This window comes from Pavona decussata, unplaced genomic scaffold (assembly GCF_977016875.1).
Source record: "Pavona decussata unplaced genomic scaffold, jaPavDecu1.1 SCAFFOLD_8, whole genome shotgun sequence".
In the NCBI taxonomy this organism is placed as follows: Eukaryota; Metazoa; Cnidaria; class Anthozoa; order Scleractinia; family Agariciidae; genus Pavona; species Pavona decussata.
Window position 1 is genome coordinate 2,421,677 of NW_028145431.1, and position 27,073 is coordinate 2,448,749.

At 38.8% G+C, this 27,073-nt stretch overlaps 1 protein-coding gene across 1 annotated transcript; it reads right to left on the reverse strand.

Moving 5' to 3' along the window:
• Nucleotides 1-1,354: 1,354 nt before the first annotated feature.
• On the reverse strand, nucleotides 1,355-27,073 carry LOC146488903 (protein dispatched homolog 3-like). Its single transcript, XM_085114524.1, has 11 exons — nucleotides 25,785-27,073; nucleotides 22,733-23,165; nucleotides 21,060-21,252; nucleotides 19,848-20,667; nucleotides 19,217-19,266; nucleotides 18,029-18,091; nucleotides 13,757-13,938; nucleotides 12,436-12,759; nucleotides 6,154-6,421; nucleotides 5,166-5,341; nucleotides 1,355-4,505 (listed from the first exon to the last, which is right to left on the reverse strand). Exons 1-11 carry the CDS (start codon nucleotides 26,843-26,845, stop codon nucleotides 4,140-4,142), a joined length of 3,936 nt encoding a protein of 1,311 aa, XP_084970650.1. The 5' UTR covers nucleotides 26,846-27,073; the 3' UTR covers nucleotides 1,355-4,139.

The following is a 27,073-nucleotide window of genomic DNA, read 5'->3' on the forward strand; positions in this document are numbered from 1 at the left end:
CTTATGAATCAAGGCCAGGCCACAGACGGGGTGGGAGTTACGTCCCATACTCTTGATTGGCTTGCAACCCTTCTAGAAAACAATAGAACAAACAACAGAACAATACACCCAAACCTAAACACAATGGCAGCTGCTACACAGTTTTAAAAACAATTACAAGCTTACGAGAGCTGCTACACTACTGCTCTTTTTGACCAGTGCTGTGGATTCTTTAACGTCCCCTACAAATTTTGTTTAGTGTGACAAGGTCTAGTTTTAACCTCCTGGTCTCCGCCCACTTTCAAAATAACAGATCTTACCACGAAAAATTTCCAGACTTGTTGATCGCAAATAAGTTTCACAAGTAAGGTTCGTCTCATCCAGCCGATCGAGACCCTAACGAAGATTTCGAAACAGGGTCGAAATTTGGCTCCGTGTTTGGTGTTACAAACATTTCGATCCTCAAACTCTCGAACAAAAGAATAACTATACAAGGAACCATATTAACTGGGTTCATCACTGTCAAATTCAAACAGTGATTTCGACTAAGGTTGATAGCAATTACGTCCACTAACGTTGCAACTCGTCATGGATTTTTCTTGGACTTTATTAGTTTCCAGTCTCTCTCTACCCACAGAGACAGAGGGGAGGCTGTTGGGACCTTCAACCCTTTCAGGTTCCACCGCCTTTTTAAAGGTGTTGCACAAAAACCCTTGAGCGCCCCGTTTTAAAGCAAATTACCCACGTTTCTATCATTTCAAAGCTTTTAACATGGAGAAACAAGGGACATCAACATTTTTTTTTTATAATACAAAAACTGTATCCACTACGATATAAACTTGACAGAGAGGTTTATCAACTTGCGACTATTTTACTCTAATGAACATCCAGACGTTGCAATATGTTTAGCAGATATTTGCCTCAAAACTGAGCGTGTCGGGGAGTTTTTAATCTCGCCTTAGCTTTGAATTCAAAAACTAACGGAAAGAAATCAATAAATCGCTTTAACTTTGTTTTGAAAACTAATATAAAAATTTGGGTACTTGACTCTAGACCTGACCGTTTAAAGGTGTTTACGCGCAATGCGCTCAAAGTCGTTTTGTGTAATCTTTTAAAGCCTTTTACCTTTGATGATCATTTCCTTTACTCTCATGACATACTCGCTTGATTAAATCAGTAGTAATGACTTAAGGAGAAATTTTATGTTGGTCAGTGTTTGGGGCTTCAAGGGTTTAAAGGGAAAAAAGAACAAACACCTCTGAGACCAGAGTGTGGCCTTCCTCGCAGACGCTCTTTTGGCTCGTCACTGCGACGAAGGCGAACGAGGGTAGGGTTTTTAAGCTAAAATGACAAAACATATACCAGTGAAAACTAGTTCACTTGTACTTTAACATCAGTTTATTGGAGAACAAATAACACAAGGCTTGCTAAACATTAAAAAAAGTTCTAGGCTGTAAACACATTCTCAATGTAAATTTTCCAAGACCACGTCTAAAAAATATACAACTCAAGGTGTTTGACTAAAAAGAATTAGTGCATTCTGACGTTGCCACTCTGGTTACTTTTAATAAAACAATGTATCTTTCAATTGCTAAAACTGTCCAAAACTGAAACAGCTTCGCCAGAGTTAACGTGTTTGTTTTAGACTCATATAAATGTAAAAGAAAATGCAAGTAACATAAGGCTGTAATTTATGTACATAAAGGAAAAACAACAAATGAAAAACTTATAACCAATAAAAAGTCAAATATTCAAAACGCAAGATGCTTGCAAATTACTTTACAACAGTTAATGGGAGGGAAGAACTCCTGGGGGTGGGGGTGGGGGTACTCAGATATTAATGTCGGGAGGTGCGATGCGAAAGCCTCTATAGGGTTTCAAATTAGCGATCGGAGGCCATTTTTAAGTTCGAAAATTTTCTGGGGTGAAAGATTTTGGTAAGGCCTTTTTGGGGGTTTGGTCTAATTTTATGTTGAGAAAAGGGACTTTTGGGGGGTTACCTGCAGGACTCTTGCACTTTTTTGGATTCCAGTTTTAACCTTACTGGATTTTCTGGGGGTCTAACAATTTGGTCTCATTCCCAACCCCCTCTTACAAATATACCTGAGTACCCCCCTGGGGGTTGAACGTTGACAGTCCGCTTTTAACTTACTTTGTACGGTGCTATTTACATAAATTACTTTATTTGCATTCCCACAGGCTACAAAACCCCTCACACTTTTAACTTAAATAGCTTACAGTGCATGCATCAGTCATCTCCAGCAGTGCTCCCCCCTCCACGATGGGGGGGGGGGGGGGGGGCGGGGTGCATTTGGATCCTTTTGAAAACAAAGTAGTAAATACCCAACAGCTGGGACAAACGGGCTGTTCAAATGCCCCGCGGTACAGCTAAAAGAGTAAGTTGATTTCTTTGTTACCGGGCTTACCTTTATTCTAATCAAAGCTTATTCACCCCAAACTAAGTCTCAAATAACTCGAGTTTCTCTGTACTGCTCCAATCACCATTTGTTCCGTACCTCTTAGATGAAGTTAATCATAAATTTATCGTCTTTGCCAATGAACTTACCATTGAAAGGAAGCGACAGTGTTGCGAGATGAAAATCTCGAAATTAGAAAATGCCCCGGCATGGACGATAAGGGAATATGCCCCGCTGGGGGGTGGGGGGGGGGGGGAGGACGGGCAATGCTGGAATTACTGATGCAGTACAATCCTTCTTCATTTATCATCAGATATCATGTTCGACGAGGGACTGGTGTCTGACTTGATAAAACCAGCCAATTTAAATTACATTGTGAATTTCTACCGCTAAATCAGCCGACTACCCATAGAAGGTTTAAGCAAACTAATGAAAATAAATAAATGCTTCTTTACATTGTTAGGGTCCCAAAATTTTCACTGTCAAAATTTGTTGAAACGAAAATCTTCTTACTTTCTTACTGTGACATTTAAGTTTGTTCCTGAAGTAACACACTGGTCTCTAACTATATGAAACCTGACAATGGGCACTACAGCTACTGTCACATAATATTCAGAGCCCAAAATAGGTTCCACAATCTGCTGGATGAGGTAAAAAAATATTATGATGTACAACATGGTATATTAGGAAACAAAGGGCAGTATATGGGAGGGGAATATATGAACCACAATAAGAAAATGGACATACCATATTTCAAAGATGGCAAGTACAGTGTGATGTTAAAGGGGAAGTATCACGGGGTTTTTGATATCTTTTGTTAAAAATGATGAAATAAGATCTTCAATCACCTGCCAAATAATTCTAGAATGACGACAGGAACGAAATCAACTCAATTCTTGAAAGAAACAACTTGTGATCTGTTCTAGCGCATTTTGGAAACAAAAATGCGAGAACTTGAAAAACATTAGCCTAATATTCTTCAAGTTTCAGTCCAAACCGGCCTACTCTGTCTCAGGCCAGAGGCACTAATCGAGAGTTTTATTGCACTGGGGTGATAATTTTTAAAAACTTGACAATTATTTCGTTGTTTCTGCTGACAGTCAAACATTTTTGGGTTTTGAAATGACAGCAAATTTTCATGATACTTCCCCTTCAAGTGGCAAAACAGCAGATCAAAATAATGGTTTCTACACTTAACGCCATGCCAGTGTGTGATTGAGAACAGATTCCTAGTGATAAAGGATGGCAAGAAAGTCTCGCATGAAGCTGTTATTTGGGTTCATCCAGCCCTTCTCCACAAGAGCTGCGTACGATACTAACAGGATTCCAGGAAGGGGATTGGAAAAAGCTATTTTGGACCCTCAAAATTGCCACCTGTCACAAGGTCATGCTTCTAACAACTCCACCGAAGAAAGAAAACTAGCCATAAAAAGGACCGATCACGGCTAGCTAGTAATAATTACAATTATTGTTGACTACCACAGCAAAGCATTGGAAATACATACTAACATTACAAAAATATCACATCTATGATTTACAGCATTAAATTTTGTTTTTCACCTTGCAACAATTTCTATGCAAGGCTCCATTGGTATTACACCCAAATGACATTAAACACAGCTTATTCACTATGACCATAAACTTTTTACCTTGATGAATATGAAAAACTATTCAATTTTTAAAAGCAGCATCTGTCTGTTTACCTTATAAACTTGGCTAGTAAGCACTGTTACATAATTAATTTTAGGGTTGTGGAAACAAAGGCTCTCCCGCAGGTCCAGGTATAGTGACAGCCTTCCAGTTGATCAGAAACAGAATACCTGTACCCAACAAGAAAACAACAGCCACAACAAGCAGAGCTATGAGCGAAGACTTGTAGGAGGCACGGAATCTCACTGGAGCCATCAAGCACAACAAAGCTACACAGATAGACAGAGTGAAGAAAATTGACACAGCTGTGTTGATGGCCAGAATCTGACCAAACTTAGCAAACAGCTGGATTGTTGTGAGGCATAACGGTATGGATGCCACTACTGTAGTGATGGCTGAGCTAAGGATTGCTGTGCCGATGTGAGACACTGCAGCTAATGATCTCCAACCGCGGATTTCCTGCCAAGTAAAAGTAAGGCTTTACTGTTGGACTAATAATACCATGAATAATAAGAATAATTTTTGACTTCTTTTAGGGCTACTTGCAAGTGAATTTATTTTTTAGTTTGGATGATGGCATAAGCAATGTACTGGTAGTTTCTTCCACATATCCTTAATAAAAAAATTAAAATTAATTATTACCCCAAAATGACCCCTAGTGAAAAGTTTAACTAAAGTTTGTGAGACATAGAGCCACATGAAAATAAGACTATACTGAAATAAATGTGATGGTATATTTCCACCCTGGTGAATGAATGAGAATGATGAATTATTCTAGAAAGTGACACAGGCATACTCGGAAAAAAGAAATCAGAGTGTTCCTATCAGTGGTACAGGTGTAGCTCAGCTCAGTGGTAGAGCATCCGAACTAGTAATCAGAAGGTCTTAGGTTCGACTCCTGATAGGAATACTCGGATTTCTTTTTTCTGAGTATACCTCTGTCACTTTCTTGAATAATTCATCATTCTTAAAACTATACTGATTTGTCACTACAGGCAGTGAAATTCTAGTTATCCGTAAGATTTTGCAAGAGCCATATTTTTAAAAGACCATTTTCCAACCTTAGTAAAGGCAAGGCAAAAACACAAACAAATAACTTAAAAATAAATTCAAACAAACCTTGTTGGAATTTTGGTGTAGATTTGGTATAAAATTTCCGGCCATGATGTATCCTTCTACAAGATGTACACAGTAATCTACTGAAGTACCAACTAGGATGGAAAGAGAAATGGCTTCCACTGCTCCAAGTTGCCATGACAGCAAGTAAAATATCGCTACCACTGAACTTAGAACACCTATAGTAAAACAACAACAAAAGAAGCAAATAAATTAAACATTTTTTCACCCATATTTAAGTGGAAGGAAGTCTTCTGCACATGTCTTTGCAGTACAGGGCACACTTGCAACTATACCTACAGGGCTCAGCACTAATGGTCACCTGTTCACTGCTGGAGAACAAAATCTTTCAGTGGAAAGTAGTTTCCATCAAAGACGGCAGCCAATTTCTACACTTGTCTACTTAACTTCCAAATTAAAGTCTTTTGAGTTCTCGGCTTTCAGCAATTTAGTGGTGTATTTTTTGACTTTCAACACACCCATGAAAACACTTTCCTTATTTTCCCATATTGATGATGCAATTGAATTACTATCCACCATTTTGTTTTTGGTTTTCTCACGATCTGCACACATTCCAGGCTAAATGGGTCTTTTTCAATTTGTCTTTTCTCACACTAGAGAAGTTGAAAAAGGAATGTCCAAAAAAAAAAAAATGCTGATTAAGCCTGAAATGTTGGAAGACATACATTGTAAATCTTAGGCCCAGATTAGACATCATGCTTCTACTGTTGCTGAACTTAATTGCAACAATAGGATTGACTGTAACATGGCAGAAGCACAATTCTGCCGTGTTGGAGTCGTGTACAATGGCAAAGTTTGTCGAACTTAATTCAAAGGTTGATTCAGCAGCTTTGTTTCTGCCATGCTTTTGTCAAACTTAATTCTTGAATTAGTTCAGTACAGCAGAAGCAGGACATTTGAACCAGGCCTAACAGATTTATTTGAAATACATTTACAATTGAACACAGAGATGACGATATGACCCACATACCTAAAATAGTGATCATAACAATCAAAGTGAGGAAAAAATTGGCTGTAAACACAGCCACTGATCCTAGACACAACACAAGCGAAAAGGCAATGCCGTAGATGGCGCTGTTGATGGCAACAACCTCGGTGAATGTATACACCCATTCAATGCTGGTCTGAAAGCCTGTCTGAAATCCCTTGGGATATGTCTTCAGTTCCTCCTTTAAAATTTTGTTCCAGTTGTCAAAATCCTTCACTCTCTCCTGAGATGACTTGCCCATGAAAACAGTCTAAAGAGACAACAGATGACGTTGCTAATTAACTTAAACTCAATACACAATTTTCATTTCAGACAGAGCAATAGTAGTAAGCTGTTGTAATCAATACAAATATCTATCAAAGCCAATAATATCAGGTGATAACTTGGACACACCTTACTTTAATTAAAAAGACTTTTCTGGTAGGTGTCCAAGACGGGCGTACATTTGTGTAATTTTGGGCTTGAAATTCAATCTGAATTGCTTCAAATGAGCTCTTTTTTGGTCAAACAAAGAAACAAAGCTCCAGATTCAAAGAACAAGCTTATTACTTTTCCTTAATTAACTTAAGCAATTCACACAAAAGAAGAGTTGATGCTTGGTCGATATTTTCTTTTGTTGATGATAAATTAGACAGGAATCTCGCTTAAAGGACCCTAGTCAGCCTCTGCCATTTTCGATGCCATCTAAATTATTGATATTGCATGGTGAAGTGAAATCTTGTTGCTTAAGGTGGCCGAATACAGTTTTTTAGTGTACAGGTGTTAGAAGACGTTATTTGGAAACTATGTATTTCTGGACGCCCAAAATTGGTATGGTGTAGGACTAACTAAGAAAGAATGTATTTTCGTACGTCTTGTTGAGCTAAGTACCATTTCCATGGCAATGCAGCGAACTATTAAACGTCCATAAATAGTAGGTTTCCTTTATTTTTAGAAAATGTACTCATTAGATTTTTTCCATTTTTTGTATCCAGAAAAACTCACAAAACACTGACACAGTTGCACTATTTTCATGTAATTTTAACAGAGAGATCTCCTGTTGATATTGATTTTGCATTTTAATGTTTTGTGAAGATACCCTCTGTTAGATTTTACTTTCTCTTTGTTGGCGAGTTACGCTTTTAGGGAACTATTTTCATACCAAATTTCACGAAATTCTAATGAGCGGTTCCTTAGAAAACAGTCCTTTTCCACGAAAACAACAAGTCACAATTTTTTGGTCAAATGCGCATGTGTGGCTATACCGGTAATGGGCAATTCCAGAAAATATCCATACCCAACAACGGATGGCTTCCATGTTTTAACCCCCCCTTGCCTTCGGAAATTCCAAAATGCGTTACCCCCCCATGCCCTCAGAATTCCATAATCGTGAACCCCCCCTCCCCTTCAGAATTTCCGGTTTTTCTGGGAAGTACATTTTCGACTTTAGCAACGCCTATATGAACAAACGAACATGAATTTATGCCTCCTCAGGGCTGTGATCTAGCGGCGCTAGGCGACAAGCTTTACTCTTCAGCGACAAGAAAAACCTACCGCTATTTTATTTTTAAGTCCGAATTTGGCTATAATAATAAACACCATTTACGGCAGTTTTACTCCTCTTTGTTTTCTTGTGCCATTCAACTCCTTTAGGAAAAGTAGGAAACTAGAACAACGCATTGGATGAAAACAAAAATTATTTCTTTTCACCCCTTGTTTTATACACGCACACAATCCATAGAATGTCTGGGATCCAAGGACTCCTCGCATGCTTCAGTCGGCTTCAGTTTCTGAACCAAAAATTCAATTAAATTGTATCTGTGATTCCAGGTGATATCAAGAGAAAACTTGTGGTTTCAATTACCACATTACGAATACCTAGTATTAACTATTTCAAACTCTTATTGCGAGGAAGAAGAAAACCCATTGTCAACAACATTGAAAACAACTTTATGCAAATTTAACAGTGATCTGTGATGTGCGTCTTGGTCTTGAATGTTCGATTCCACGTGCCCAAGTCCCTCACGAGTAAACATACATCGTTGCTGTTTTGTAATTATCTACTTTATTTACAAAATGTTAATGAAAAAAGTAGCAGTCAGTAACCCTCATACAAGAGCAGCCTTCCAATCGATCGGTGAGGGTAAAAGGAGGAATGAGTTTGCAGAATGGAATGTGGAATGACGTGCGGAATGGCATAATTATGCAAAATAAGAATTGCGGAATGACATAATTATGCGAGATACGATTTATGCATAATGACTCACAGAAATACATTAAACTGAAAAAGCGCGCCTTTTTTTGGGCGCCAATTTGCAAATACAGCCTTTTTGTAACCATTCAACCGAAGAATGCATCACAAAAACCCAAATAATGGTATCTTCGAATTCAAACTTTTTTCCTTCGATTCTCATCGCATAGCCGTTGATGCAACATAGCAGCTCGTGGACTTTTATCGTTTGCGAGTGAACACAGGATTTGTAATACATTTGCATTAAAGAGGTTTATTTATTTACGTAACCTGGTTTCCATTCCACACGAGTCGTCTGCCATTACGGGAGATGTATACAACTCAATCGAAGGCTGGTTAAACTTGACATGTTTCAAGCTTTCACAGCGCCTCGCAGGAAAAAGACGTGAGTAAAGAACCGCCTCTGTTTATTTTTGAAACGATTTATGTCACTTGTCGAGGATTTATCTGGTTATGACGAATGTGTTGTGGTTCGGTCATGCTCATTTCCGTTGTTTTACGTTTTATATTAATCAATTTATCATACACAGCCAAACACACACACACGCAAAAAATAAATAAATAAATGAAAATGAAAATAAAAATTTAACCGCAATCTATACCGCAGAACTCTTTCCCCGTATTTTGACGTGTAGATTTTGGTTTTTTATTTTCGAAGGAAGGATCTTGATGAAACAAATGAAATTTTCAACTCCAACATTTTTTTAGAAACAATATCTAAGCAATTAAGTACGAGTTGCGTCAAGATATCTGCACAGCCCCATGCATAATTATCTATACATTTTGCGACTCACACTTTGTTTTCACGCTCGTCGTTTTTGAAAGTGGGTTAGTGTGACAGTTGTGCATGGATAAATAATGTATGGGGCTGTGCGGAAATCTTTCCCGAATTGCTTAGATATAGTTTCTTATAAAATGTTTGAGTTGAAAATTTGTGACATCAAGATCCTTCCTTCGAAAATAAAAAACCGAAATCTACACGTCAAAATATGGGGAAAGAGTTCTGCGGTATAGATTGCGGTTAAATTTTTATTTTCGTTTTCATTTATTTATTTATTTTTTGCGTGTGTGTGTGTTTGGCTGTGTATGATAAATTGATTAATATAAAACGTAAAACAACGGAAATGAGCATGACCGAACCACAACACATTAGTCATAACCAGATAAATCCTCGACAAGTGACATAAATTGTTTCAAAAATAAACAGAGGCGGTTCTTTACTCACGTCTTTATCCTGCGAGGCGCTGTGAAAGCTTGAAACATGTCAAGTTTAACCAGCCTTCGATTGAGTTGTATACATCTCCCGTAATGGCGGACGACTCGTGTGGAATGGAAACCAGGTTACGTAAATAAACAAGCCTCTTTAATGCAAATGTATTACAAATCTTGTGTTCACTCGTGAACGATAAGAGTCCACGAGCTGCTACGCTGCATCAACGGCTATGCGATGAAAATCGAAGGAAAAAAGTTTGAATTCGAAGATACCATTATTTGGGTTTTTGTGATGCATTTTTCGGTTGAAATGGTTACAAAAAGGCTGTATTTTCAAATTGGCGCCCAAAAAAAGGCGCACTTTTTCAGTTTAATGTATTTCTGTGAGTCATTATGCATAAATCGTATCTCGCATAATTATATCATTCCGCAACTTGTATTTTGCATAATTATGCCATTCCGCACGTCATTCCACATTCCATTCCGCAAACTCATTCCTCCTTTTACCCTCACCGCCAATCGATCGACTCTTTTATACGCCGGAGCACGTGGACAAGATTGCGGTTTTTTCGCGGAATGTAACACGATCGCTTCTGAAATATCTTCGCTGCGCAAGCAGTACGCTGCGCAAGATTATACTTGATTGTACTTGAATCTTTCGAATGAAAACTTCGGAAAAAGCATTTCCTTTTTTAAAAACATACGACGTCTACGGTAGAATTCGGCAAGCAACCGGGAAACTTCAACGTGGCCGCTCCCTTGCATTTGAGCAGACTTTGTCTACATCTTCGGCGTAGCGTTACAAATTTGCATAAATATTATCGAGATCATCGAATCTCTAAAGGCGATGTCACGTTTTCTTCATTTCAAATTGTAACCGTGTCCTCCTCTCAAAGATGACTGGAATACCTGTCCACTAAACACAGTAATAAACAGTGAAGGAAGCGAAACTAAAAGATAGCGACTTTTTCGGCCGCTGTTTCACAAGCTGAGAATGGAAACACGCGCGATCGCTACCAGTACGCTGCACATAATTTAATGCTTGATTGTACTTTAATCTTTCGAATCAAAACTTCGAAAACAGCATTTCCTTGATTAAAAAACGCGCCATAGCCCCCCATGCCCTCAGAATTCCATAATCGTGAACCCCCCCCCTCCCTTTCGGAAATCCTAAAAGCCGTCCGTGGTATGGTATGGATATTTTCTGGAATAGCCCAATTAGGTTTCATGGCAAAGATGAAAAGCATGCAAAAGGTCTTGGTGAATGACTTTTTCGCTCGGAAAGAAAAGAAAAAGAGTCCAGAAACGAGAAACTTAGTTATTTAGGATCAAAACTTAACTTTATTATCCATTTCATGTGAAATTGAGGGATCACTTTACCGACCGCCATATTTGCATACCACAACCCTAGCGCGTGCTCAATAGCATCACTAACAGAATCTGTAAAGCGCGCGCAAACTGTGTTCGGCCACCTTAACTGTAAGTTGTGTTCCTGAAAGTATGTTCCATTATCTTTAGTAGTTTCACAGTGATTTCGTTCATTTCGACATGCTCCAAATAAAATATAATAGCCAAACTCTCGCATATAAACAAAAACAAAGGTGTGGCTGACTAGGGCCCTTTAAGCAGCTTGAGCCACCAGGTCAAAAACTAAAATATGGAACTATATTTGCTACATGAGAATTATCCAGTCTGGATGCCAAAAATATAGAGCTGATATGAACCAATTTGGATTTCAGGGTGCAAAATGCACATTATGCACATATACCCCTATTACAGGGACATCCTATTACCATATAGTAAGCCTGTGGAACAGTGTGGACAATTCCTTTAAACTCTGCAACTCTGTTCTTAGTTTTAAGCGTAAACTTCAAGCCAACTTATTTGCCGCTTTCCTAAATTCTAGTCTGTCTTAGCTTTTACATAAAGATTTTATCTTGTTATTTTCAGCTACCATTCTTTAGCTTAATTTTTACTCTTCTTGTTTAAATCATTGCATCATTGTAAGTTTTAGATTTACCATCGTTTTGATGTATAGTGTTGTAAATTAATATTATTATTCTTGTCACTGAAAAGCTCTTTTCAGGGAGTGTCATTAAAGTTTGTATTGTATCTTACACCAAGCCCTTCAACTGCTTGTAGCTCATGGCTGCTAACAAAAGCCACACATCAGGTCTCCTGCTTACATCACTCCCATCTAACAAGCTGACCAGTCCATGTTGAAACCACAAAATCAATATAATTTGATCCTTTGCTGGGGAAGTGACTACATTACTTGCAAAAAATTTCGGACGTTTAATTTTCGGACATTTTTTCCCTCATTTCAGACAATTTTCGGACAAAAATTTCGGACACTGCACTCAGAAACATGCCTAAAGTAAATTTACAACTAAAAAACATGAATTCGAGTGAAATAAAATCTGTGAAAATGATAGTTTTACTGTACCTTCAAGGTTTTACAGCCGGATACACCAACGAGAAAATAACACAAACTCAATCAAGCTTATGCCTCAAGCAGTGTCTCAAATATTTTCCTTTCCAGTGATAAAAAGAATGACTGAGCAAAGCTGCCTAATCTGAATTCTAGCCATATCATGTATATTGGCTTTGAATATGTGATGCCGTTCCCCAGACAGTACTTTTAAAGTTTTATACTATACTGTACAAATATCGGACGCCTAAAAATTTCGGACAGTTTTATTCTCGGACGCTATTTTTGTCCGAAATTAAAAGCGTCTGTAATTTTTTGCAAGTAATGTAGACTACATAATGTCCCTTGAAGACGAAGAGTTAACAAACAACAACAAACACACCCTCCTTACCGATTCAAATGCCATCATCATCCAGTAAGTAAAATTACCATGACTTTTGTCTTTTGACGGCATTTTATACAGCTTTGCACGTGATTTACCAGAGAGGTACGATGCTGACTTCAACTCTAAACAATCTTTGTTCCAGGAACCATGACGATATTGGTCTAAATGAATGTAATCCATGATCCAAGGAGGAAAGCAGTCTGCACCACCTGGCTGAACAAGTTCAGAGTTGTTGCCCAGTTTTTTGCACAGCCTGCACGCGTACATAAGGAATTTAGTCCACTCGTTCAGGACTAAGTCAGTGAATTCATAATCTGGAATAACATCACCCTACAATAGAACAAGCATCACATTAGAGCAGAACCCTGCTTAAACAACCATGGAAAGGCCAGATAAAAGTGGTTGTATTGATGTGGCAGGGCTGTCACCAAGATTTCAAGTTGCTGGATAAATACAACAAGTACACTGTAGGTGGGGAATCAAACAGCTAGGAATTTCTTTTGGTTCTATTTTTCTTCTATTTTCCTATGAAAATAGCCGGGGCCCACATTCTTAGTAACCGGGGGAAATCCCCGGCCCCCGCCTCTTAATGACAGCCCTGCTGTGCTTGGTATATAGATAGGTAATTAACCCTTTGACTCCTCAGAGCACCAAATGGCGCCCTCCCAAATAAGGTGTATGCTTTGTCCTAAAACGGGGACTCTGAAGTTCCATAAAGTGAACAAAGGCACTTTATGTCTCTTATATGAAGTTATTTATGCTACAGTTTCGCATTCGACAAGTATTCACCAGTTAAGACCAGATTTCTTCGAGTCTTTCTTCCCGTGTTTATGAGGTGCTTTTACAAATGGCGTCAAATTTGGATAACACGGAAGAGATTCAACAAATTGTTTTAGAAACACCAGATATTAGCGATGATTCGTGGTATACTTGGTCCGTTAAATTGACTGAAGATTCTGGCAGCAATTCAGAGTCAGAAGTTGCTGAAATACCACATGGCGGCAAAAGGGAAGAGCAGGCAAGCACTTCAACAGCTGCGGCGTGTTGTGTTTCTGCTCGAAGACGCCACCATCGACAAACAGCTGCCGTGCAAGACCAACCTGTTCAGCGGAGCGCTATACGTGATTGTTTTGGAAACCCTGACGTTTCTCCTTTCTTAATATATAATTATGGTTATAGGTACTTAAACCTCAAAGGGAAGTTCTTAGAGACTATTTTATGCATGCATGTCTAAACTGGACCAAAATTACTAAAATAAATCAGGAGTCAAAGGGATAATGTCAGCTACAAAAAATAACTTATTTTGTTCCAGTTAGGAAGAGTTTACCTTTTTTGATATAACACTCTCCCTTATTATCTTGCTGCGATCAATAGACTTCAAACCAAACACAACATAAACAGTTGCTGACGTATCCACAATAGGTTTATCAATAGGCTTGCAGCCACCAGGACAAAGAGGTGGTGGTGTCTTGTGATCTGTAGTAGGCTTGTCCACATTCCCAGAATCATCTGTGACAACAAGTTCATTGTATGGATTAGTAAAGTGAAAAAAGTAAAGTTTGTCTCATTGAAAAAAGACTCCCTTATGACCAAGAATCAAACCAAAGCTTTTTTTCAAGACTGTTACAAGAGTCGGGGTTCTCATTAAGTTCCAGATGAGATAGCTATCCACACCTACAGCTGTAAGTACTAATTAAACCAAGTAGTAACCAAAGATTATAGTGCGTCGCCTTAGGCCCTTAGGCGCCAAACTGGGTTGCATAAATCATGTTAAGATTACAGGAACCTGTAAGTATAGTTGCAAAACAATAGGTGACTGTCTGAGAACAATCGTTAACATCCATTTTATGCAACCAGTCCCAGGTGTTTACAGGGCATCCTACCAAGGGTGCGGCGGGGGTACTGTAGTTCCAGTTACTTCTTTGTTTTCCCAGTGCAGGTTATTACTCATGCAGGTGCAGGATGACTACTACTACTACTGCTACTGCTACTGCTACTGCTTCTGCTTCTGCTTCTGCTTCTGCTTCTGCTTCTTCTTCTTATTTGTATGTTTAATGCAACGATTATCAAATCAGACCTTGGTGATTACAATTTCAGAACATCTTCTTCAAATTGAATGTGACGAGGCTTTCATCTTGACTACTTTGTCTTGTAGTTATCAGGGCCGTACCTAGGATTTTTTGTCTGTGGGGGCAAACTCCGCACACCCCTCACAGGGGTCTACCGTATGTAGACAGGGTTTCTAGTTGAACATTAATTTTGTTTTCACTCCTACACAGAAAGTTGCCTCTACGACGTTTAGAGAAAAAAAAAACACACCGAAGCTTTTTTTTTTTAAATTGCCATGACTTCTTATGGAGTTAACATCTTGTTTAGCTTGAAGTAAATATTGTTTCTCATTTTAAAACACAGTCGATACACTGCTGTAAACAAAGGGAGAAAATCACTGAGCTTCCACAATACAAACGCACTATATCAGTGGAGCGAAGCATTTGCAAAAACACAGTCGTTATTTAAATACAATTCAAGCCTTTTCAGTATTACTGTGACACGTTGCATAGCTCTATAACACGCTACAACGATTACTAGAGAACCAAAAAGCCAAATAGCCGTGCCAAGAAACACAACTCCTTGTGACAAACACTAATAGTCGGGCCCGGCATTCCAACAATTACAGAATGAAGCTCATTGCATGATACAGGCAATGATTAATTTCTGTCCTAACATTACACAAATCTCAACAAGAAAGGCAGTTAAAACTATCAAGCACTTAAAAGATCCAAGCCAAACCCAGCTGAAATGCCCTATGTGGCATAAAAACACCGTCGTCGAACACGCGGAATAAGAGATCATATTCAAAAGGAAGAGAATTTGTTACAGCGAGTTATAGCTTTTTCTGCGCGCCTAATTTACACCTACTTTTGTTGTATTTGTTTGTGCTACATCTTTCATACCTTTCGCCCCCACACCTTTAAAGATTATTATGTATGTAAAGAGCCTTTCTGACACTCCTTTTACCCTTTTTAAGCCAGTTTTCTTTGCATAAGTTTTTAGTGTGTGCGTCATTTTCAGTGTTGTAAAGTTGTGTTTCGCCGTTTTTATGTTAGTCCTTCATTTTCTATTGTTTCTCAGTTGCTTATTCCATGTCGTTACTTGTAGTATTTTTTAACATCTTTTATTTAATCTTTGTATTTCAAGAACCGTTCTGGTACGGATTTGTTTACCGTCGGGATGTGTTTGGAATGGTGAAGTTTTCGAATAAAGTGATAAAGTAGAGAGCTGAGTGTAATTAGCAGCGGCTACAGAATTCAAAAGAGGAAACTCAAAAATCATTAGGCGCAAATGAGCTGTCGGATGATGAACATGTGATGGTTAAATCCAAACCCGCTACAAATACTTGTGAGCAGGGCAGGCTTTTAAAACCAATTTATCTCTGAAAAAAAATATACTTGTATAACCTAGATTTAAAAGACTAAAACACGCGCCAGAAACTGGCGTAGGCTTGTCAGTCTTTATTTACACACCAAATTCTAAACCATAGGCAGCACAAACTGACAAAATCATTTTTTTCATAAGAAAACCGGTACTGGCTTTTGCATCAAAAGATTTTCCAAAATAATTATTTGGAATTCACATTGAAGGAATATTTTTTCAGTCAATTAGTCGATTTTCTTGTGATCAGTGTGATGTTAGAAACAAATTGAGTTTTCCTGGCGGGGGCAGCTGCCCCCTCTGCCCCCGCGCTAGGTACGGCCCTGGTTATTCGAAGCGAAACCACAAGGGATGGTGCGAAACATGCACGGGATGTCAAGATTCTATTGTGATGTTGCAAGATGGAACCGACATACTACCTCTTTTATTATGAACGGTGAAAGGAAAGTTCTTTGGAGATGCATGACACTTCAGTGAGGAGAAAACCACACTGAAGAAGGGTTATATACCCGAAATGTCTTGTTTTTGTTTGTTTTTTTTTTTTTTCAAAACCATTTTTGACACTTTTTGATATTTATTTTTATATCAATCCTATCCGATATACAACCTCTTTTCTCGATTTCTCGTGCTTAGGAACATGTACAGAGGTAGGCACTGGGTATGAAACGCACTGGACATGATAGGCCGTATCTGAACATCAAGATGCTATTGTGACGTTGCAAGATGGAACCAACATACAAACTATTTTCTCGATTTCTCGTACTAAGGAATGCGCGCACTGGGCATAAAAGACAGTATTGGGATGTCAAGATGCTATTGTGACGTTTCAAGATGGAACCGAAATAGAACCTCGTTCCTTGATTTCTCGCACTAAGGAACTGCACAACGACTTGATTAGGGAGCGTCTCCGTCTTCGACGCAAATATCAATACTGACTAGGAGACGCTAGTTGAAATATCGAAGTAACCTACTGTGTTAACACTGCTCCAACTTAACTTTGAACACAAGTTCACACACATATGCCACACATCAACATTCAAATCCTAGCAGTGTGTAGGATGTTTGTCCCATGAACCTAGTTTAATGCTCTAAGCTCCCATGAGTACTCCTGTAGCCCAGTGGTAGAGAATCCGAACTAGTAGTAATCCGAAGGTCTTAGATTCGACTCCTGATAGGAGCACTAGCACTCAGATTTCCTTTTTCCAAGTACCCTAGTAAAAATATTTTGTGATCACAGCATGATCACAAATCAGGCCCATGATCATGGGCATGGTCACTCCTTTCACCGTGATCACGCCTTAAGCAATGCGTTATTGGAGTGATCACACTCGTGATCAGTGTGTGATCACTCCAGTGACCGTGATTCTCTACAGGTTTATTGAGGTGAGCAACATGATGATCACATAATATTATAACAACGAATTTTTAGGTCGAGAGTGATTCCCGGTTAGCATCCTTCTGAACCATAAAAAAACATTAGTTCATGTTTACCTTTGTGGTTCTCAACTTGTCAAAACGTATACTATTTTAGCTTATTCCACTGCACAACAGACTACACTGTTCTTTGATGGAAGTTCTGCCCCCGCCTCAAATAGCCTCTGAAAGGCTAACTTTGGGGCAATATTTTATGTTCACATATTTGTAAGTCATTCATGACAGTAACACAATTTGTTGTTGTTATTACATTATTGTACAATTTGTTTAACTTCCTGTTTTTTGTGCTTTTGTTCTTCTGTACTCAAAAGCTAATGGGCACAATCATGTCACCTCTTCACATTCATTATCACAGCATTTAAAAGGCTGTATGCCATATGTGATCACACATAAAGTTAATACTGTGATCACAAGCATGATCACACTTGTTCTGATCACAGTGCTAACATTATGTGTGATCAGAACTTGTGATCTGACCTGACATCACACCCATGATCACATCATTCTGTGATCAAATCTGTGATAACATGTAAAAGTTTATATGTGTGATCACTGTGTGATCACATTGTGAGGTCATATGTGTGATCATGGTGTGATCACATTATATTTTTACTGGGGCATGCCTGTGTCATTCACTGAATAATACATCATTCTCAAGTTCACATATTTCTTTCTGCACTTAGATGAGCAGCAAGGGTTAATACAATAGCGAAGGTTTACAGGCTTTATGTACCTGTCTTGTGTGGCTGTGCAGGTGTTGGTGGAACTATCCTCTGAGTCTTTGGTTTTGCTGTAACTTAAAACCAAAGAGATTTTGCTTGTTAGAGCTTTAAAAATAAAGTGCATTTAAACATCATTCTTCATGCCCAGTTGTTGACTATATGTATTAATTTCTTTTAACTTGTATCAATAGATTAATTTACCATAGTTTTAGGACAGTTCAGGGAGGGCCATTATGTAAACTACTGAGTCAACAGTAATAATCAATTATTGATGTCACCCTTGTTAAATAAAGTGTTATTATTGTGTCTATTTTATTGAATAACTTTTCAGTTTACAATTTGTACTGAAACCTGCTGCAGACAGTGTCTAGGCAACAGTTCCTGGACTGGGAAAAAAAAAAAAGAAAATGTGTGTTTCATTCTTCTGTGATATAATCCACTTCTGACAGTTGGTAAGTACTTTAGTGACATCTTTCTTGTGGGCTAGATCAGAGAGTTACTTATTATTATTATTATTATTATTATTATTATTATTATTATTATTATTATTATTATTATTGTTGTTGTTGTTGTTGTTGTTGTTGTTGTTATTATTCACAAAAAGAGTTGGCCTCACCCAGCGATGAAGACGAGAGGTAACACCTGGTTTACACATGTGACACCAATGCACACAAAAACAAGAGAAAAGATCAAAAACACAAACAAGGCTATCAATTTCCAGGTGCCTGCATACTGGCCCCCGGGATAGCTACCACCCTCCCTCTCCCACATACTGGCTTTGTGAATTAACAGATGACTCCAAGCCAGACCAGGGGCTGAGTTTTGGGAAGCAATATATCAAACAAGAGGAATTTAAGTGTTTCATCTTATTTCCAATCACTGAGAAGTGGTTCCAGTTTGAGCAATTTGGAAATCATATGTATTGAAATACTCTTTCGAGTGTTTGATAAAGCTTTTCAAGTCATAATAATTCGTGTTGAAATTCAAAGCAAAATTTCACCAAATTAAGACCACATTTTCAACCTTCTTCAAGATAATGGTTTCCTTTGTTTTCTCCCATACATTATTGATGAGTTTGACAAGATGTGGTAAAACTTGTGAAACTACTGAACAGAGCTGATCATAATAATTGTTACTACTAACAATAACAGCTTCTAACATGCAGGTGCTAAACAACATTTCTTTGCTAGCTAATTCACCTCGTTTGTGTTGTGTGACTGTTGGTTTCTGAGTTCTCTTGGTTGGTGATCTACCAAAAACAATGCAGTCTAAATTAATCAATCATATTTCTCAGTTTGTTGAGGTATAAAATATGCAAAATTTTTTCTTGTAGGCTTGGACTGGTGGTAAGTTTCTAGTAGTTTGGATGAGGGTGGAGAAGGCACTGGAGGGCTATGCAAGGTTCTTGGTAAATTTGAAGAAGAGCTCCCCAAGTCTCTGGTGGGATGCCTGCTTTCTATCAAACTATAATATATTAGATGTTCCATTTTAGTGGCAGAACTGTAGCTACAAAGAATCTCTTAGCCAAGTGTAGTTCCCAATTATATTGAATGTGCGAATGTGTGTTAGAATATAATGTACTAGTTGACAAAAATGTGGGGAAAGGTACTGTTTTAAAAGGCAGTTTCCCCCATTAACTTGCTGACAGTGTACCAACAACTTTCCAACAGAATACCAACAGCCAGAAGCTAACAGACAGCCAAGCAGAGGTTATCATTTTCGACAAAAACAGAGCAAACCGTCTACCAAAAGGTTACCAAAAGTTAACTGATGGTTGGTTGACGGGAGTCATTCTTCACAATTATTACCAAATTACGAAACAAGCCTTACATGTACTTTGTAGTAGTTGGTGGAGCCGGGGATGTCCTCCTTGACACAGTAGTTGGTGTGACAGCAAGAGTTGAAGATTTACTTGAAGCTGAATGATGTGCCTGAATGTTTGAATCTGGTCGATGACCTGACTGTTCTGCAGTGGCAGGAGAACTTGTGGAGCTTCTGACCCCGTTTGTCTCTGTGTGTTTTGGCGTTGGCTTTGTTGTAGGTTTGTTGGCATTATTTGTTTGTTTTATTTCAGTTCCTATTAAATCCCAGGCTAAATCATTCACATTCAGGTTGTCGCCACTCATGTTGTATTTCAGGTTAAGCAGCTGCTGTAAATTGGTGCTTTTCTTGAAGAATTCAGGCGGCTTGGCAGACGGCTGAATCTGGGTGTCCAAACCGATGGACGCCCCCAGAATGCCCAAAAACAGCACCACAACAACTATATGATACTTTTTTATCGGAACACCTAACCAGTGGTACAGGAGCCCCTGAAGTCCAACACCACACGTGCAAGCCTTGTTTTGCTGGTCTCGCAGATGGCCATCCCTTGCTCTTGCAGGCCGTGAGGATGAACGGCGCATGAGTGGTGCTGTTTGCAGGTCAAATGTGCTGTTGGGATCATCATACATGGCTAGGTCACTGTTACTGGAACTAGGAGATGGTGACTGTGAAACAGGAGGACTGCTATTAAGCTGCACAAGTAACGAATCATCATCGTCATCCTGGACAGCTGATCTGGTAGAGAGTTCAAATTCTTCTAGTGTTGTTGATGGTGATTGACTGGCAGTATCGTTGCAGTCATTTCCTGACAGAAATTGCACAATGTCATCTGCAAGAAAGTTTGAAAACAAAGACATAATTTGACATTTAAACACAAGCTATTTAACCTTGAAGTTCCCAGAAAACAGAAGCAAACACAATTTTACGTGGTTGCCATGGAAACACCCAATTCTGTAAACACAGAGAAATATCAATTGAAAGTAAATTGTTGCCAGCTCAATTTTTGGTTAGATGAAGAAGTTTGGAAACTCTTTTCTCTTTACATTAAAAGAGTTATTCATTTTGGAATTCAGCATGGGTCTTTTTTCCATCACCCTCCCCATCCCCCTCCCCCCAAACTAAATAGAGTCTAGTGCAGGTTAGAACTTATCAACCTGTCCGCTGTCTCAAAACACTGAAATGATGCATTCCTTGCATGTAGTAGAAGTTAACACTACTGACCAGGTAGAGAAAAATTTCCAGCGCCACATGCACACTTCATCCATCCAAACAAAAAGCGAAAAACAGTTTCTTCAACCTTGGAAATATAGCAATGCCATAAGTTAAGAGCAGGGGGTATGGTGCAGAACACAGTCAGCCAACAGCTGAAGACTATAAGCGCCATAAACAAACCAAAATCATGGATTGCAGGCATCTGTAAAATGTGAAAAATAGTTATGCATGTAGTTAGCAAATTGAACCAGGCAGTAATGCTAGTAGCTTAGATTGGTTTTTTTTTTATGTTTTGTTTGAAAAAAGGTAACAGCAAACTTTTCATTGCACTTTACCATATATGCAATCAAATAAACATCCTCCTCACAACTTTCAGGCAGTCAAAATGGGGAACTGCTTCTTCCAGGGCAACAAAAAATACACATGAACATGAACTGAAAACTGAATGATGTAAATTGAGATCCAGTCTAGCATGTTTTGGAAATGAAAATGCAAGAACTTGAAGTTAAGTTGGAATCCATTCTGTCCCACGCCAGTCTACCTGTAGCCAGAAACACTCAGGGCTGTCACTAAGGGGTGGGGGCCAGGGATTCTCTCGGTTACTAAGAACAATAGAACCAAAAGAAATTCCTAGCTGTTTGATTCCTTGCCTACTTGTTGTACTTATCCAGCAACTTGAAATCTTAGTGACAGCCCTGGCACTCGAATTTAAAGTCTTAGTACACTGGGGTGGTGCATGTTATTTGTAACAAAACTAGGCCGTTATTTTAATAGGAAAATGTTTTGAGTTTTCGAAATGATCCAAATCCCATTGGGCGATTCCAGAAAATATCCATACCATACCACGGACGGCTTTTAGGATTTCCGAAGGGGAGGGGGGGTTCACGATTATGGAATTCTGAGGGCATGGGGGGGTATTTACGATTGGATATCCGAAGGCACTGGTGAATTCCACAGGTGGGATTTCTGGAGTAGAAAGTGTAGAGTGAGTTCCTTGAAAACGCTATCGTGGTGGACTTTTGTAGCTCGTAAACAAAATTATCCACGAACGTATGACCGCGGAAGCAGAAGACAAGCATCGATAGATCATGATACATTTCATGTACACTACATGACGCATATGGGTTGAGAACACTTTTCGTGCACACTACATGACGTATAAAAGGACGCAACAAGACTCGACGGCTACATAAGACCGCTGAAAGATTTTAACTGTCTGAATTTGAGCTATTCTGCTTTGTAAACGTCAAAACAGCACAAAAAAACAAAGAGGAGTAAAACTGCCGTAAATGGTGTTTATTATTATAGCCAAATTCGGACTTAAAAAGAAGTTTTCACAGCCTGGCCACTAGCGGTAGGTTTTTCTTGTCGCTGAAGAGTAAAGCTTGTCGCCTAGCGCCACTAGATCACAGCCCTGAGGAGGCATAAATTCATGTTCGTTTGTTCATATAGGCGTTGCTAAAGTTAAAAATGTACTTCCCAGAAAAACCGGAAATTCTGAAGGGGAGGGGGGGGTTCATGATTATGGAATTCTGAGGGCATGGGGGGGCAACGCATTTTGGAATTTCCGAAGGCAAGGGGGGGATTAAAACATGATAGCCGTCCGTTGTTGGGTATGGATATTTTCTGGAATTGCCCATTGACACATGTTTGCTCTTTAAATTATCTTCAGTTGTTCTTACCTTGGAAACGCAGTTAGCAGCAAATGCAGCTGTTGTGGTAAATGAGGTGAAGAATGTTGCCTTCCCTGCAGTGGCTAAAGTGTGAGCCAAACGAGATTCCAAACTTTTTGCACTGTGGGCTTGACGGAAGGTGTTGATGAACACAAAAACATCATCCACCCCGATACCAATAATGATAAACACAGAAATTCCGCTAAGGATTCCCAAACTTGGAACACCAAAGGCAATTCGGAACAGATAATATGCCAAGCACAGTGGGGTTAAAATACTTAAGATTCCAATTACTGTCAGAAAAATGGAGAAACGCGTGAACAACAACACAAACGCTCCAACAAAAGCCATGGTAAATATAGAGAGTCTGATGTCTGCCCAGAGAGTTTTGTTCACCTCATAGTCAAAGATCACGTTTCCACCATAGAGAACTCGCACTTTGCTGTGGAAAAAACAAACACATGTTTCAAATCCTGACAGAGCTTTATAACCAAAAATTATTCATTCATTTATGATGTAGTTTCTCAAAATGTCCTTTAACCTCATAAATATTATATATTTTTTAAGTCTAAAATATACTGATATAGACAGCACAATTAGTTAAAATAAATTTCAGTGTCAAAAATTCATTGGGTTGTTCAAGCGCCTTCCCTCCCCCCTCCCCCACTTCCAACAAACCAGCTGACTTCAGATAATTTCAAAACTTTAAATTTTTTGAAAGATAATAATGACTTGCAATATTGTAATTCCATACTAATGACCATTTTACTTTGTTGATTTCACTAAACAACCACCTCCGATAATAAACAAGAAACTCTTAAATATAATATTATTGTGATGCTGGCTATTTACACTTGCTATTTCCGTCTGTTGCCCGAACGTCCAAGCAATCAACAGTCCTCTTGCCTCATTAATCATGGAAACAGGAGTCTCAATTTGAAATTAGCATGAATAATTACTCCTTGGGGACTTAAACTTTTAAATTTTAGCATATTCATAATCATTTTACCCATCTACTAGAGTCAAAATTAAAAACCGGAGCACTGTTTGTCATGCATGGGCTGACAAGCAGAGATTTTTCTAAAAAATCTACATCTTTATTACTTGATGTGAAAACTCATGTGGAGCAACATATGATTGCATAACCACCCAGCAACGACCACCTGTGCTAATATAGGTTCTTGTTGCCAAATACAGACTGCCTCAAAATTGTATTAGTGACAGTCACAGCTTACGTTATATGATGCAAGAAAAGATTTAATTTCTGACGATTCTGATGAAACTACTTTTCTAAACTTGCTTTATTTTTCACTTTTTACCATCAACACCATTTTTATCACCAACGATTACCATCAAACACTTGAAAAGTTTTCAATATTTCCTTGTTGTATGCCATAAATTGTTTTCCTTCAAAGAACCAATCACAGAGTCCAAAGAGCATCAAATATTCAACAACTAACCAGGAATATCACATCAAAATTCACAGAAATTTTAAGCCTCAGTGATTGAGACTTGCATGACAACTTCACGTCGATTTAAGTGTGTACCCACGTTTTGTGGGTCGTTAAGTATTCATATATTCATGCTATTGTTTAGACTCATTGCCGATTCATCGGTGTTCACGTCGGAGGTCACTCGGGAATGTAAGACAACTATAGAAATCGGAAGGCCCTTTGAGGAAATGTGTGACAATTTCCTTTTGTTTATCATCTGAGAACGAACAATAGCTCAGTTCGATTCACAAAAAAAAAAAACTTTTTAAAGCTGTCGGACTGCAACTTTTCTTTGATAATCTCTAAACTTTTAAAGTTTATTTTATGCTTATGATCAATCACGCGCTTATCGGAACGATCTCGAATATCAAACGTAAACACGGCTGTTTATTTAATATCAAGAACTCAGGATGCTCAGCGTTTGCAGTAATATAAAAAATCCAGGCCTCATTTATTTAAAGAAGAAAGTGAAATTCACGAAACAACTTTTTTACTTTGTAGGAAATAACTTCAATAATTCAAAATCTAAACGAGAAGGAGCAGTCGGCGGCGGAACTGTCAGACGGCGCGTCGTTGAGAAATCTCGACCACAGAAACTCATTCAGACCACATTTTACAGCCGTCAAATCGACCTTCTCGTTAAAAAAAAATACAAATAAAAAAGAAACGTTTTCGGGATGAAATTTCGTTCAGGTCTCTCTGTAATAATACATGTACCTTCGGGAATTCACACACGCTTCGGATGAAGACGGCTTCGCATAAATTAACTTTGCAGTTCGAAACGCCGATCAACAAACAAACATCGAACTTCGGCCTACATTGACCAAAAAGCCTCGTTCAAGATCTCTTTTTGAAGCTCTCAAAATGTTCTATTTTCATAAATACATATCGAACTTGGAAATGTTTTGCGAAAAAAACTAAATGCATGTAAAGTCCCAAGTCATTCTATGCAGTTTATTCACACATCAAGAACAAAAGGATACGATAATAAACTCTGCCGCTCGTGATCGCATAATTGCGCTATTGTTCCATTCCTTTGAAGTCGCTTTAGGTCCTCATCCAAAAGATCTCACCTTTTTCCAAACGAATGAAACCGAACTTATTCAACACGTTTTCGGTGGCTCCGAAGTGAATGCCCAAAGGACTAAAAACGAGCCTTCAAGCTACAAAATCCAGCGGTTTTTCCCATTTCTGAATGACACACTTAAATCGGCGTGAAGTTGTAATGGTGACGAAGCATTTTTTCTCCCCGTTATTTTTGTGAACGAATAAAGCTGCTTGGCTTTCGTGATTACTTCCACTTATTTTAACATCAGTTCTTTACTTCTTCAATTTAATACAATCAGCTGAATCATCTCTTAGATCTCATTAAGTAACTTATATTTAAAGGTACAAAGAACCGATTTGAAAAGCTGCTAAAGAAACGTCCGAGAGTGTCTCTCGCCGTTTTTCTGTGAAATCGCTTTTGCTTATGTCGGCGACAAAGAGGATTTCATTTTGGTAAATCCTAATCAACAAAAAGGGGTTTCTTGTCTTAGAACGGGTACTTTAAAGTACAACTGACTTACTCTGTTGACATTTTCCCCACAGCTTCAGCATATTTCACCAGGAAAGCTTTGAATGCTTTAAACTGAGCATGTCTTGAATGTCCGTACTTCCAATAGTTTAAAGGGGAACCAAACTTGACTTCGGCACGTAAAAACCTGCTTTTGCGATTGTTAGAGGAGAAAGTGCTATCCACGAACCAGTAGGTAAACGGTTTCGTGAGAAGTAGATCCAAGGTCTGCTTTATGCTTTCATCAGTGAGGTTAAATTTCTTTCCGCCATTTGGCCCATACCCCATGCCTTGACCATCATTGATCCGCAAACCCAGTGCAACATCCACAGATGGATAGAAAAAGTCTATCAGCGAAATAGGAGGTGTGCATTCATTAAATTTTTTAAGGAAACGATCTTTCCCGATCGCCTCCGACCATTTCCAACAAAAATCAGGAAAACGGTCTTGCTGTAATAGCCTTTGCTCGATTTGATGAATTGTTTCGATTCGCTCTTTCGTGAAGATGTTGAGATCATCTTCCCCCGTGGCAAGATAGACTAGCTCTAAGGTCCACTTCGCGTGTTTTTGGTATGGAGATGTCTTCCTCGTTGGAGATTTGTCTGGAATTGATCGCTTGCGTCTTGATCTTCGCAGAGGAATGCCTTTAATTTCTGTCGAGGGTTTCCTCGCAACAGTCACCATATCTTCGTGTTGAGCGCTGATGTGTCCGGGAATTTGAAACGACTGCAAAGATTTGTCTATAACCAACAGTTCTCCTCTCTTGTTGTAGTCATTATTAAGAACAACATATCCTAGAACAGCAGGAATAACTATGGCGACTAGTAGAGTCGCTAATGCTCCGACAGGGTGAACATAGACTTTGAATAGTCCTCTAAGGATAGCTCGAACAACCCCAAAGAAATATCCAAAAGTAAAACTAGACTTAGGCTGGTGAAAAGATAACGAAGGATGTAAAGAAGGGTCGATCACGAAATTTTGACCACCAACTTCTAAGTTTTCGTTTGAATTCCCAAAGAAAAGCTTTGAGAAGTCATCGCTCTCCTTCCGTGAGTGTCCTTGTGAAGCCTGCATGTCAAACAATCTTGCTTCTTTGCTGCTCTCAAAACATTGCTAAAGTCAACCCAGGAGCAAAACAGACAAACTCAAAAGCTGAAACATGTTAACCCAAGACTCAGCATGGCAATATTTCCTTGAACGTGGCGAAATTTCCAGCTTTGAATAGGCACAGACACGAATCTACGCAGTCACCTTTTTCAGACTTTTCCAATAGAGCCGCGCCGGGAACTTTTGTTATGGAAG

Coding starts and splice junctions, on each gene's coding strand:
- LOC146488903 (XM_085114524.1), bottom strand. CDS start 26,845: ATGCAGGCTTCACAAGGACACTCACGGAAGGAGAGCGATGACTTCTCA. Junction 20,668..21,059: donor TGGAAATTTTTCTCTACCTG/GTCAGTAGTGTT, acceptor ACTTTCTTGCAG/ATGACATTGTGCAATTTCTG. Junction 12,760..13,756: donor AGAGTGTTATATCAAAAAAG/GTAAACTCTTCC, acceptor GTTCTATTGTAG/GGTGATGTTATTCCAGATTA.